At 41.9% G+C, this 14,145-nt stretch overlaps 1 protein-coding gene across 1 annotated transcript in view; it reads right to left on the bottom strand.

Annotated features, from left to right (window-relative positions):
* Window positions 1–12,375, bottom strand: part of LOC128358439 (PDZ domain-containing RING finger protein 4-like) — a 46,785-nt gene extending 34,410 nt beyond the window's left edge. Inside the window, exon 1 of the mRNA XM_053318719.1 lies at window positions 12,307–12,375. Within this exon, the coding sequence (XP_053174694.1) occupies window positions 12,307–12,375 (69 nt within the window). The remainder of the gene's footprint in view (window positions 1–12,306) is intronic.
* Between the last annotated feature and the right edge of the window lie 1,770 nt (window positions 12,376–14,145).

Raw genomic sequence — 14,145 nt, 5'->3', positions numbered from 1 at the left:
CAAACAGTCTAAAATGTACTCAGTGTCTAAAAACAGACATCCTTGTATTGATTATCTCAGTGCTATTCCCTCAGGCTCCCTCCCTTCTAAGGCATGCCTCCAAGGAAAACACTGTTTCTGAATCTAATTCACTTCTGTCTAACTGCTATTGCTATAAAATGATGGCAATTTCAGTCCTTTCAAAGTGTATATATAACTTGTATAAATCACAGACCTTGTTTACAGTTCAATAAAGCATAATTTTCTGCTGAGTATGTTTGGCTGAAGCAAGCTGTGGTACTTCACTGTGGTCTTCTCACACTCATCTCTGTTATTTTTTAGGGAGCTCTTAGCGTGTCTGTGTCATGACAGCAGCCACTCCCACTTCACATTTGACAAGCGATGGAGAGACATTGACATAGACCGATGACACTCAGAGTTAGTGACGAGCTACTGACACTAATGGACTACCACTCAGCACTCCCCTGATATTATCCAGTCACTGTCTCGTCGTCCTCTATCTGTGCCTCTCTCCCTCTCACACACACACAATTCACCTCAGAGGATAGTCGGGTCGACTCAGAGGGAGTCTGCACATCCGCAACAGTTTATTTACACATATATTTCTGCAAATCGAAAGCAATAGTAGTCATTATTACATTTTTATGTCTATTATCTGTTTGTCAAAATAGTCTTCAAATTCATATGCATTGTAGCGTACAGTACCAGTCAAAGCTTTGGACACACTTTGTCATTGATGTGAATGGGAAAGTGTGTCCAAACTTTTGATTGGTACTATATGTCCTGTACATCCATCCATTTATCTACCATCGATCCAGGTTTTAGTGGTGGCACACTAAACAAGGCAATGTAATCACTCTGGTGTGTTATGAGTAACTCACCATTTACACCAATGCTTTCAGGAGGCTTCAGAATCAGACATCTGAGCCATCTCAACTGGCTCATATCAATGCAGCTAAGCAGTAGTTCCACTCCATACTCCCTCAAGATATCACCCTTCTCCAAAGGATGAGCCCATTTACCTGAGAGGGTAATCTGATTTTAATCTCATTCTGTTGGCTAGCATTCAGAGCTCACGACCAGAGCTGATGGTTCAAACACAAAGCAACTGATAAATTGAGAGCTTTTATCTTCAAGGTCAACTTTCTCCTCATCTTGAATGTCCAACATGCTGCACCAGATCTTACACTCTCTATTGAACCGTTTAAGTGATACCTCAACACCTTCACTTGAGGTTGCATGTTTATTGTGAATCACTACCTTCTAATGATGAAGAGCATATTGGTCCGAATGAAATATCAGATCGAGAGCAATTCAAACTACAACTGTAAGTCAATTAGCCAATTTAGTTATTATTTAAGTAAAAGTGACAACATTTTATGGACTCATTGATTAATCAAGCAGATTTCAATATTTTAGCCCTAGCTAAGGAAACCATGGCCCTCCTGCCTGGAGCTCAAGAGGGGAGTTCCCAGGTGAGCAGTGGTGGACAGTAACGAAGTACAAGTAATTCGTTACTGTACTTAAGTAACTTTTTAGCGGATCTGTACTTTACTTGAGTATCATTGTTTTGTGAGACTTTATACTTTGACTCAACTACATTTGGAAGAGGAAAATCTTACTTTTTACTCAACTACTTTCCAAAAACCTGTCGTTCCTTTCAATGTTCCTTTCCACAACATGCATGCATGACCAGCTGCTGTGACAGGTCCAAATGAACGTGCACCGCAAGTGTACCAATCAGAACACATCGTGTGTCGAGCAGTTTTGGCCCGGCCCCCTACCTGGCTACTTGTCCCAACTTGCCTTCTCCTCCATCCATATCTCTATTAGCATTCAATTGACAAAGTTTCGCTGTCCAGTAGCCTGCCCTGCCAACACATGGAAGTTAAAGAAATATGTGTCTAGTGTGGTTTTCCCCCTCCCTATTAATTCCTAATCAGGTGATTTCTATTTAGTATGATGTGCTTATGATAATTTCAAAAGATATCAATACCAGATATCACAAATGGAAAACATTTTGTTTTCAGGGTGGTGTTAGTGGGCTTTTTAACCTTAAATGACTTGATTGAGTGTATAAAGGACATACCAAGACATTGGAACTACATTACACCAAATTACTTTTACTTTTGATACTTAAGTACATTTGAAGCCAAGTACTTTTATACTTTTACTCAAGTCGACATTTAAAGGGAGCACTTTCACTTTTACTGGAGTAATATTTTACACTAGGTATCTCAACTTCTACTCAAGTACGTGGTCTGTGTACTTCGTCCACCACTGCAGGTGAGTATCTATTGACTTAGCCTGCAACAGTAGAACCTGCTCTGGTTAAATCCAAAATGACAGGACCAAACCACTACTGGACTGTGGATTTACCAGATGATTAAAAAAAGTATAATTACATAAATACAATGTACATTATGAATGAATATATATAGAATTCTGCTAGGTAGGATATTGGTGTTGCCTGGCAAATCCATATAATTTATCAGCCTATTGCCAGTAATATAAAATACAATTATCGTTGAGATTGCAACCAAAATAGTGAGTTTGGATTACACCCATGTATTTCAATGGTCTTTGTTAAGGTTATGATAACTTATGAGCCAAAAGAAAATAGATTTGTCAAGCTTTTACCAACTATAATGCAACTTCTGCAGAACGTCTGCAGAACAAGGAGCTGATGAGGCACATGGCCCCCTCCTCAGTGTGTCAGTCTGCCTGTTCGTGATAAGACTGTGAGAGGATCTGGGTTGTGTAGGAGGTGCTGGGTTGACTGCCGTGCTGCGGGGGAGAAAACACGGTCGCCATTCCAACCTTGCAAAGATCGCATCTACTTCCTACTGTGAACTTCTGCTAGCTGCTGTTTCACAACTACGTGTTGTGTTGTAAAAATAGTTTCCTTTCTCTCACATGCTCATGTGACACCTTCATTTTGCTTTCTATTGCAACAAACACAATTTATCATATGGATATTAGAATTCGACAACCTCTTCCATATGAACTATTTCTTAAGAGTATCTGCAAATCCATTAACCCACAGACCTTCTCACTTCAAATTCTAATGCTATTGGACTTTTAAATAGATTTTGCAATCTAATTAAATTACATTTACACTGAGGTTTCAAATAGAACTCACCCTCCATTGATGTGGCATTGATTTCATTTCAGAAAGGCTGGAGTTTTTAAAAAGCCATTGTGATGCTCTCATTGCAAATGCAGCTCATTAAAAGCAAGGCCTTTGGAACTGTGTCAGTGTGTCAGTGACAGCAGCAGCAACAATGAAGCCACGGCTCCGCTCACCACGCTAGACTTAAACACTCAAGAGGACTGCAATCTGAAAACAGAAACCCTCAAGCTTGACTTAAAACGTAGCTCAGACCATGCTGACTGGTTATTATACTCTAGCAAATAATAACTTATACAACTTGCTCCTCATGTTTTGAGTCTTGCCTGGATTTGAGGCTTTTGAAATGTCTGTTAGATAGCGATTGTCACTGCACTGGTCGCATTCATGGAGCGTCTTAACACTTTCCCCTCTAGGGCCTGGCCATGTGAACTGTGGTGCGGGGAGCTGTGAGTGTGTGTCACCCTTCCCATCAAATGCCTGTCAGGCTGGGCTTATCAGGGGAGCTGCAGGGGGTGCTCCCTGACCTGTGGAGTGACAACAGCATGGCTGCCTCACCCGGAGGGCTTTGTGTCACCCTGACACCCCTGGTGCCACTCCTCCTCCACCCCCAGTGAACAGACTGATCCCCTGACCTACGCCAGCCCCAGTTGTCCACCAACTGAGGTGCGCGGAGTATATGTGCACATAATTACACGCACACACACCTGTCACAGACAATCCAGTCTCAGGACTCATGCAAAGGTTCAATTATAAGAGCAAGAGCGATGTAAGAGAAGGAGAGAGGAAGAGTAAATGACAGATAAAGAGTGAAAAAAAGCATTACGGAGAGAATCTACCACATGAACTGGAGGCTTTGCCACCTCTTTTATCGACTATAGATCACCCAGGCAGCACCTGCCATGACACCAGCCTATTTCTCCAAATGTCAGCTGCGATGTCGGAGCTGATATCTTACAGCTTGCGGGAAACTGGACGCTGAACTGATTTGTATTGCGCAGATAAGAGAAAGCTTATGTATTATGTCAGGTCCCCTCTTATTTCACCAGCAGCACAAAGGGGACCTTGCTTACCTCACCGTCCAGAAACCACAGTTAGAAAAATGCAGGTCTCTGATTTACAAGAAAATTTGACAATTTGATGTTGTCTTCATCATTTTGAGCAATGAAATATGAGACAATATGCTGTACATCTCTGCAAAGTTTTTGACATCTTAGTTTATTAATTTCAGTGATGTCTGTGTTCTCATTTTGTGAAATGATGTACAAATTCTTGATTTCATGAGAACTGTGACTTCTAACATATTGTCTATTGATTATTTTTCATGCGACTTTTCCTGCATTTGCCATCTTGTCATACATATTGGTTGGTAAGAATCAGAGTCAAAAAGTGCAAGTATGGAAATGATTAAAGCCCACCTGAAATCCTAGTTCCAAATCTTAATTATTTCTCTATAATATTAAATGACTGACTGTCTGAAAGCAGATGCTACAATACAGTGTGAAATAAACTTGGTGTTAATTTTTGTAGCTGTAAAAATGATCACTGATTAGTGCTTAGAATTACCAGATCTCCATTTTAAACCACAGGGAACAGCACAAAGTACAAAACAGACATCTCTAATGTGTCATAACCAAATCTCTTCTCAGTTTGGTAGAAAATTGTCTGCTCATGTGGGACTCCATAACTCAAGAACTGATTGAGAAAATGTGTTTTCACATTCTTAAACTTACACAGTTACCTAACTTTTCACTGTTGTTATGGTTATTACACGTATGTAGAGGTTTTTCTTTTTTACTCCCAGTGTGCAATCCTCACTAATTGGGAGGAGAAGGAAAGATGCGCTCTCGTGAATGGCAATAAATTAATGAGGACCCTTCTGTCTGCTTAAACACAGATAATCAGCTAAGAGGCACCCTGGATGCAGATGCACAGCCCCCTGTGTGTATCCCATAGCTCTTTGTTTTCACCAATGTTTGTAGTGAAAAGCACAAGCTGTCAGGTCTGTTCTCACTTTACACATAATATACACACAAACACTACCACACACACACACACAAACAGACAGAAGTTAGGAGCAAAAACAGTCCAGTATCTCCTATGAAAGCAACCACACACAGAGACACACACATTAGCATACAACACATACACACACACATAATATATACTTCCAACAATCAAGCGTAGACACAAGCCAATTTAGACAGAGACACAAATAATTCTGTGCGTACAAACATTTCTGTGCACACACGCATACTTCCATACACACTCATGCATGCATTCACTAGAGAATGTCATGTTCTGAGTTATACTGAGGGCAACAAGTCATGGCTTATAATAATGGGGGCAGAAAAATATGCCTCCTTTGTCCTTTGTTTACTGGAAGAGATATGGTAACAAACAAAAGACTGGGAAAGAAAATATTGTATATTCCCCAAGCCAGAGTGTAATGCCGTTTCCCAGCCACACATGCATACACACACACACAAATGAGTCATCTTACACCAGGTTCAATTCATTAGATAGATACTCTGGTTCACTGGGGATCGGTATTGAGATACTCAGGCATGTAGTTCATTTACTCCATTGCTCCTCAAGTCTGATTGAAGTTGACAGTCTTTGATCTTGATGAGCATGTGGAAATAAAACATGCACTAAGACAAGGTTCAATATCACTCACGGATGACGCCATGCTGATGTCATCCTCATCCACTAAAAAGTTACATTTTACCAATGTGAGATTCCTTTCATCCCAATAAATTAATGAGGTGATGGAAATTTAAAAAAAAACAAGGTGAATAAGTTTAATAACCTCTAGGACCTTGTATGATTCCATAATTGGTTTCTTGTTGTTTCAGTGCACGTACATGAGATGAACCTCAGTGCCTACATCAGCCCCCCGTCTTGATACCTTCAAACTGCAAAACAAGCTCTCCAAATTTGACATCCGGCAGTGAGACATAGAGAAAACTGTACTCTGCTAAACAGCTTTGGTTGCCTCAGGAAAAAGGTATGTCATGGTTTGTTTGTGCGGCTTTTCCTTGGTGGTGAACTGTGAGTGAGATGAAAGAAATCAGTGTAGAAGGATGCACATACAGGAGATAAAACTCATTTTGAAGAGCAATGTTCATGTTGTGCTGGAGAAGTGTAAGGAGATGAGCGGGACCAGAGGCTTGATATATGCCTGAAAAGGTCAGCTGGGTTCTTATTGAGATAAGAAACAGATGAAAAGGAAAAGGTCAGTTCATCAGCTCCCTCTTAAATCCCCTCTGCTACTCCACAGTGAGATTTAGCGGAGTGACTGATAAAACCCATTGACTTCATGTCTCATGGAAAATGTGGCATCAAATGTATCCGAAGAGTATAGGGCATATTTCTGAGTCGAAATGACCCAACATGTGAGCTGGATTTTAATGTCCTTTTTAGTTGCCTCTTACCTCAGAGACCAATGTGTAACTATTTGAGCTGCTGCAACCCACTATACAGACACAGTCAAGCAACTGACTGAGATTCACACTGAATTAGATGATGAAATCTTCAATTATACAGTCAGAGTGAGGATATGGTTATGCAACACTCTCTGCAGCATCTTCAACCTGAGAAGTATGGGAATAGCATTAGACGCTGAGCGGGGTGCTGGTAGACTGAGGGGGTAAATACTGCTGTTTTGTAAACAGTCTAAGTGGAAAAATATCATCTCAGCATATTTAGATCTCAATTTCAGCTGCTGGGAACCTTGAGACAGACAGCGAAGAAGCTTGCAGAAATACAGTTGTGTTGTAATCATGGTTGGCTGATAGATCAGATCTGGTTAGAAGCTATATGATGAAGTGCACAAAGAGCACTGGAGCACAAAGAGCACTGGAGCAAGATGGGAATGACTCCTAAATATGTTTCTTTATATTAGCAAACAATGATCATTTTATGTGTTTATATGCATTTGTCCATTTGTCTACCTGAAAACTTAATGTGAGCCTCACAAATATGGACTTTTATATTTCTTGGAAATGGACAGAGAGCAGCATTGAAAGCCCCAGATTATATTTCAGGCTAATCTTTCCTGGGTGGACACAAGATCAATCAAGCAGCACGTATTTTTTCCTCTCCTCCCCCTCTTTCTTCTCTCCTATCAATTTTAATGGTTGAGGGACATCTTTCAAAAAAACATAATGGGACAAGAAGATGGATGAGAACATTTGTAGCTAACAGTATGGAGATAGTGCCGAGGATGTGGTGGGGCGTGAGAGCAAGGTTCAAAAGCCTTAATGTACCATCAAAAGCCATCAGAGGCACATGTATGCTCATATTATTACTCATGCATGTTATTATTTCAATTTCGAGTCAAAGAAATGGTGTTTTTTCCCACTGTTTTGTTGGTGCAGATGGCTCTAAGTACTATGACAACCATAAGCATCAGACACTTTTTCTACTGAGGAAAGAAGTTGATAGGTGTGAATCAGCAGCAAATTCACAACAATTCTAGGAACACCACACAATGGGATCATTAACTTTGAGTCTGATGATGGGATGTTACTACAATGCTGTAGTCTCGCTCTTCATATTTTCATGTATGCAGGCTTGTACCTCTAATATCAATAATATGAATAATATGAATAATAATAATAATAACAATAATGATAATAATAATAATAATAATAATAATGATAATAATAATAATAATAATAATAATGATAATAAACAGGGAGCGGGATAATTAAAAAGGGAGAGTTTCATTAACATCAAAGCCTCGGAAGTGCTACAACTACAAGTCAACAAACACTGTCAAAGCAGAAAATTAACTTTAACTTTGACCCTGAAAATGTGTCCTCTCCCACTTTGCATCTCTATACACTGAAAGCACAACTAATGCCTTGGCACAAACAACACAAACGTAAACTCAAACTCACATAACACCACATCAGCATCCCTCTGGAGCTGGTTTTATGTATGTGATGATCCATGCAGCCCGGTGAAGCTTGCCAACCCTTTTCTCAGAAAGCCTGGCTTCTTGTGATAGCTGCTCAACCTTTTACTGAATATCCATTACACACATGGCCAATGGTGTCATAGAAGCAGCAGCAGCAAGTCAGCTGTGTCCTCCGTAGACCTTCTTCGGTCCACAGGTTTCACATCTGGTGGTACTACACAGGACAGAATATCCACCCAACGGCAGGACCGAACTCCTGGGAATCGCACTTCACCACAGGAACAAATTAATTCAGGATCTGCTTAATTTCACCTCGGTCTGTCCCGTCCTGTCAACCTGGTGCCACCTCGAGACGTGACATCGGGAAACTCTAAGATTCCATTACAGTTGGACTTATGAGGGCTGTCACACTCTAAAATCCATGAACGCAGCTTTCTGGTTTTATAGTTAATATATTCACTAAGACTGCGTTTTTGTTTCCTGAAGAAAGGTGTGTGTGTGTGTATGTGTATGTGTGTGTGTGTGTGTGTGTGTGTGTGTGTGTGTGCGTGTGCTCTGAGTGCCTCATTCTCATTCATATGCATCAGCAAGTTATCAGAGACTGCTGTGCCTCATTGAGCTGGGAAGCTGCTTTCCATTTATTTCTCAAATGCAGTGGAGAGTGATTCTGCTCCCGTCTAATAAAACTTACAAAACTAGCTATACTGCTTTCGAAACTTCTACTAACAATAAAAGAAAGCCAGGATCATTATCAAATTACAAAACACGATAATGAAATATGGAGGGTCTGTATTCTGTGCTGTGAAGGATGAAACTCATTATTCAACAACATAAAGCATGGCTAGCTGCTACAGTACATCCTAGTTGTGGCTCCAAATCACTGCTAACTGCTACGTTCTGACTCCTAAAGGACTACTCTTTTGGATCCTTTTGTTTTGATTGCAACTGTTTTTGGGAAAAAAAGGCTTTAGTCGAAAGATAATGCAGACCGCATCAACACTCTTGCAGACTGCAAAAATCTCGTTCTACCCACATAACTATGAGTTACGCTGTGTTGCTCCACTCATCAACATCTGCCATCCTGCTAATTAGCTCCAAAAAAGCCACACATCGCTGGGTTTCAGCGGAGCACAGACAATGTGTGACACTCACGAGGGGAGCTCACGGACACAATGGGAATTACAAAGCTGTGCAGGATCACACAGCGAAACAACTACAGTATGTTTTTGTCTGCTGAAAATGGCCTGAGCAGCAGCCTGATGGAGAGTGCAAGCTGTAAGAGTCTGGCTGACCGTGGTGAAAGAGCTGCTGAACTTTGGGTCGATAGGTTCAACAAGGTTTCATCCTTGTTGACCAAAAAAAGAAAAAAAAAAAACGTCTTGCTTCTCTTCCGCACAGAGGACAATCATTGGAAGGTTAACTGGAGTGGAATCCAACAGAGAGCTTGTTGGAGCCAAGGGTGAAACAAATTTAATCAAAGAAGAAGAAGAACCAGCATCAAGAAATAATGAAAAAAGCACGAAAAAAGGACAAATAGAAAGACAAAGAAAGAGAACTGCACAAGAGATGATCAGTGGTAGATGTGAAAATAAGACAGTGGAAGTTTGGAAAGTAAGAAAAAGAACAATGCTACAGGAACATTCCTGTGTCCTCTTGTCCAGGCAAGAAAGCTGTTACGATAAATAAAAAATGTCAGCCTTGTAAGATAGCTTTGCAGCCCAGCTGAGGAAGGTGAGCACATTTCCATGGAGAACACCTGCAGCTGTGAGAACAGAGAGAAAGAGGGAATGAAGAGAGAGTGAGTGAGCCAGCTACTCATAAATCTCCCACAGCTAGTGGGGTCAGACAGACGGAGAGAGTGTCAAAATTGTTTCTGGGTGTGAAGGGAAAGGGAGGAAGGTGGCTAACCAACCACTGTGACTGACTCCTGCTCCTCGAATCAAGGCCGGTCAGTCACGCTGTGACACCAGCAAACCACTTCTATCTCATTTGCATACAAACATTCACAGACTCTGCATAATCAAAAGATAGAGAGAGAGAGAGACAGTGTGTGTGTGTACGTCTGTGTGTGCTTCTGCACAGTAGATAGAAGGGTAACAAAAAAGAAAGAAAGAAATGAGAAGGCAGGAGTAAGGAGGATGGAAAAAATATGGAGTGAGGGTGAGAGCTGAGCAAGCTAGACAGATGAGATATGTAAGAAAGAGGATTAGGTTTTCGTGTGAGCGGTGAGCGCAGCTTTCCGCTGTCACAACACACTTTCCTGACCACAAAGACACAGTGACACACTTCTGTAGCTGCAGGGACAGTTATGCTACCCACAGGAGAATCTCCTCTCTGTCTGTCTTCCTATTCTTTTTTATCTGTTGAGTTGCTGTTTTCATGTAGTTACTGCACTGTTGCCTGGGGCGTACTGCTTGTTTTGTTGTCTCTGAGGACATGTGTGAATGTGCGCATGGTTATGTGCCTGCAAGACTGTGAGAAGATTTTTCTATGAGGTTTGTTTTGTTTATTAGTAAACATTACTTCATAGCCAAAAGTCCACATGTTAACTTTCTCTTCCTCTGTTTTTTCTTCTCTGTGCATCAGTGAAGTTTCACTCTTTCACTTCTTTCCTTAATCTCTTTTTCTTTTTTTACCTTTTCCCCCTCCCTATCACTTTCTCTTAACAATGGCTTACACTCTATTCCCATCCCAGTCTTTATCCTCCATGCTCCATATCCTTCCCACCTTCCCTCCCACAGTGGTGATCAGAAAGTAGGTGCTGATGTTGCAGCTCCCGCCTGAACCAGCTCGGTATATCAGTGGGTGGACAGACATGCCAGAGAGCTCCTGTCAACAGCGAGTGTGCCCTGGAGAATGGCCCACTTGGTGGATACTGAGCCCCTCAGTTAAACCCCAAGCAAAGGAGTCAACACTATTTCTTAACAACTGGTGCGGAGAGAGGCGCAAAAGCCAAGATAAGCACCAAGACAGCACAATTTTTATGGTCCTTCTGGGGAGAGGCGGGCGCTGCAGTGGCTACCGACTCATCCATCATGATCCCTTGACAATGCAGGCTGTTTGCTAATATTAAACAGACCATTAGTGATTGCAACCTTGTTTATTGCTGATCTAGAACCCTGTAGCACAGCTTTCTCCACCCATTTATGCATTTCCAAATCTGACTGACAATGTCCATCACCAGAGTTTGGCAACATCTCAAGTTGCACACGAGCTGAAAGCCACAGGCAGTAGTTAACTCAAGCTAGTTTACCACCCTCTCGTATTCTCATACTGTCGCTTCACAAGGGTAAAGAGAGACATTTCACGTCTAATTAATGCACAGGATGGTTGTATAAAACGGCTAATGAGGCTGTGATCACAGTGGCGTGAAGGCAGGCGTTATTGGAAGAGGGGGATGAGCACTACTCCACTTCTAGGAGATACTGAGCTTCACAGTTATTAGCCTGTCACAGGAAGAGGGCTGATGAGGAGGGGTGGGGGGGGGGGGGGTGGGGGGGGGGCTGGAGGTAGTTAGGTGAATGTTTAGCTGTTTATGTGTGCTGCTTCTCCTTAGTCTGTGACGTAATGTCCTCTGCCTTTTTGTCTATTAACACACTCAATTAATTATATATAAAAATCCCAACATGCTAGATGTAAACTGTGTAGTTAACAAGTTCTTATTATCAAATTCTACAAGAGTTGCATAAATGTATAAGATAATAAGATCAAGAACATCAAGAGTGTCCTCTAAGAAGAACGGAAAAACATCTGCTGGCACAACACTGAACTGTTTCACAGAGACACCAGAAACTTTTAATAAAATGCCACATATAACACATACTGAACATCATCCGAGGACTCAGACATTGGCACAAATACACCATGTGAACATTTCTTCAAGTCCTCAGGTGCTCCCATTCTATAAAAGAAACTTGCTCCCTCAGCACAGCTCCTCAGGCAGGATGAATGGGCTGCACATCAGCCGCTCTCTAAGCAACTGCTCATTACTCACAACACATCTGCTAGAGAGTAAGAAGCCTCTTTACCCTTACGCTGCCTCACTTTCATTTTGTGTATTAATCTCTCATTCATACCTTTTCCATCTTCCCCCCTAAAAGACTCCCAACAAAGCTGCTGCACTGGTTTGCAACCTCTTTCCAAAAACAAGGGGCAGCAGCCTGGAACTGTTCTCTGCACAGCACGCATAATCAATCATACACATCACACACACACCATCGATGCCAGAGTCAGCCGTGCTTCTGCTCACCTGTGCAATCTCATACAGCAGCTTGTAGTGTTCCTCTCGCTTCTGTAAAGTGCACAGATTGCAGCCCATTATAGTCGTCGTGGAAACGCCAGGCGTCCAATTCTCCTCTAGTAGTGGTACGGACACAGAGGGTCACCCTCCACACTGGAGCGCTGGTTCTCATCAGTCACTCCTTAGCAAGCATCTCTTTCAGGCATCCCATTCACACATTCAGACAGTCAAAAACAACCCCAGTTTAGAGACACAACGAAAGCTCCAGCTCAGACTAACAGATGAAGGTTCAGACATGAACTGTGTAGCAGCAGCTTCAGCATCAGCCGGTGTGTCTCCTCTCTCCTCTCTTGCTCCCTCTAATTCTCAGACTCTCTCTCACACACATACAAGCACACACTCACACGCTGTAGTTGTGACTCTCGCTCAAAGAGACACTCCCCCCTTTTTCCTACTCGGTCTTGGCGCACATGACTACGCTGTTACCAGCTCATGAATAATGAGGCAGAGCGTTCTGATATTCATGAGGGAGGCGAAGTCAGAGGAGGAGACAGGGTAAGAGGGAGGAGTGTGAGAGACCAGGAGCGCTGGTTCATTACAACTGAGGCACATTTGTACAATAAGCTCCTTTGTGTGAGCTGCCCCTCTGTGGAGCCTGGGCAGGGCAGAGTGCGCTGAGGAGAGACACTGTGGGCAGAGGAGGTTTTCTTAGACATATGGGTACCCTACTGCATCTTGGGCTCTTGATCAAGGGTATGTTGCCATGTGTATTTATTGTTAATGGAAATAAGGTCATATTGGCCAAGGAGATATCAATTTGTAAATATAATTAAAACACATAATAGAAATAGGTTTAGTGCCTAATAACTCGATTCATTCACAGCAGTTAAAACAATTGTAATAGTTCATTTAAGTAACTTGTCAAAAATGCTAATTTTCTGGTTCTTAGAAAGTCACTACATACAACATTTGTTGGTTGTACAATTTACACTAATTTTTGGATATTTTATAGACAAGACAATGATGAAAATAGCTGTAAGTTACAGTCCTCATTAGATTTTAGCATTTTCTAATTAATTCACAATGAAATGATAAATTAGGTTATAAGGCTGGTCTACAGTATACGATAATGGACCTCGATGTTGCAATGACCAACTATGTGAATGGTGAAATATGAATTGACAAACTGATTGGGAAGACAAGTGGCATAATATAAAAAGAAAAACAATTTATTCCATGTTTATATGTCAGGAGACACTACAGGTGTCACTGATAATGGGGGTCGTTGCAGCAAATTGGCAGTCAGCAAAGCCAGAGACTTCAGAGACAATATATCAACTACTGTCTTCCCTCAAACTGAGATAATTGCAAGACAGTAGACCTTGACTATTGTCTCAGCCGTGGAACCCCTTTCGCTAGCAGGAAGCAACACTAACGAGCAGTAATTGTTAACAAATTGGCCTCCCAGCCAACAGCGGGGCTCGTCGTGCAGAATACAGCAAAGAGTAGATGAGCACTCATCAGCTGGCTACTGGGCATCCCAACCCCAGGGAATCCATAATCCGATTTCAGGGCTTTAATTTTGCTCCACTGCCTGGAGGCAAGCCAAACAGAAACCTACATCATACAGCACCATTACAGTTAATACCATCCACCATTCTCCCTCTTCATCTCCTCCCAAACCATCCTTGCTACCGTCCACTCCTCATCCTGAAGAATCCACAAGGAGTGGGGTTTTTGCGGTTGCCAGGCAATATCAATCCATGAAGTGCTGTTCACTAAAGTGTCAATTTGACATCAAAGGGTCTTGTTGGGAGACTGGTGAGCAGCGATATAATACTGCATTTG

This window comes from Scomber japonicus, chromosome 5, assembly GCF_027409825.1.
Source record: "Scomber japonicus isolate fScoJap1 chromosome 5, fScoJap1.pri, whole genome shotgun sequence".
Classification (NCBI taxonomy): Eukaryota; Metazoa; Chordata; class Actinopteri; order Scombriformes; family Scombridae; genus Scomber; species Scomber japonicus.
Note: the sequence above shows the minus strand (reverse complement) of the source record. Positions and strands in the feature narration are given on the sequence as shown.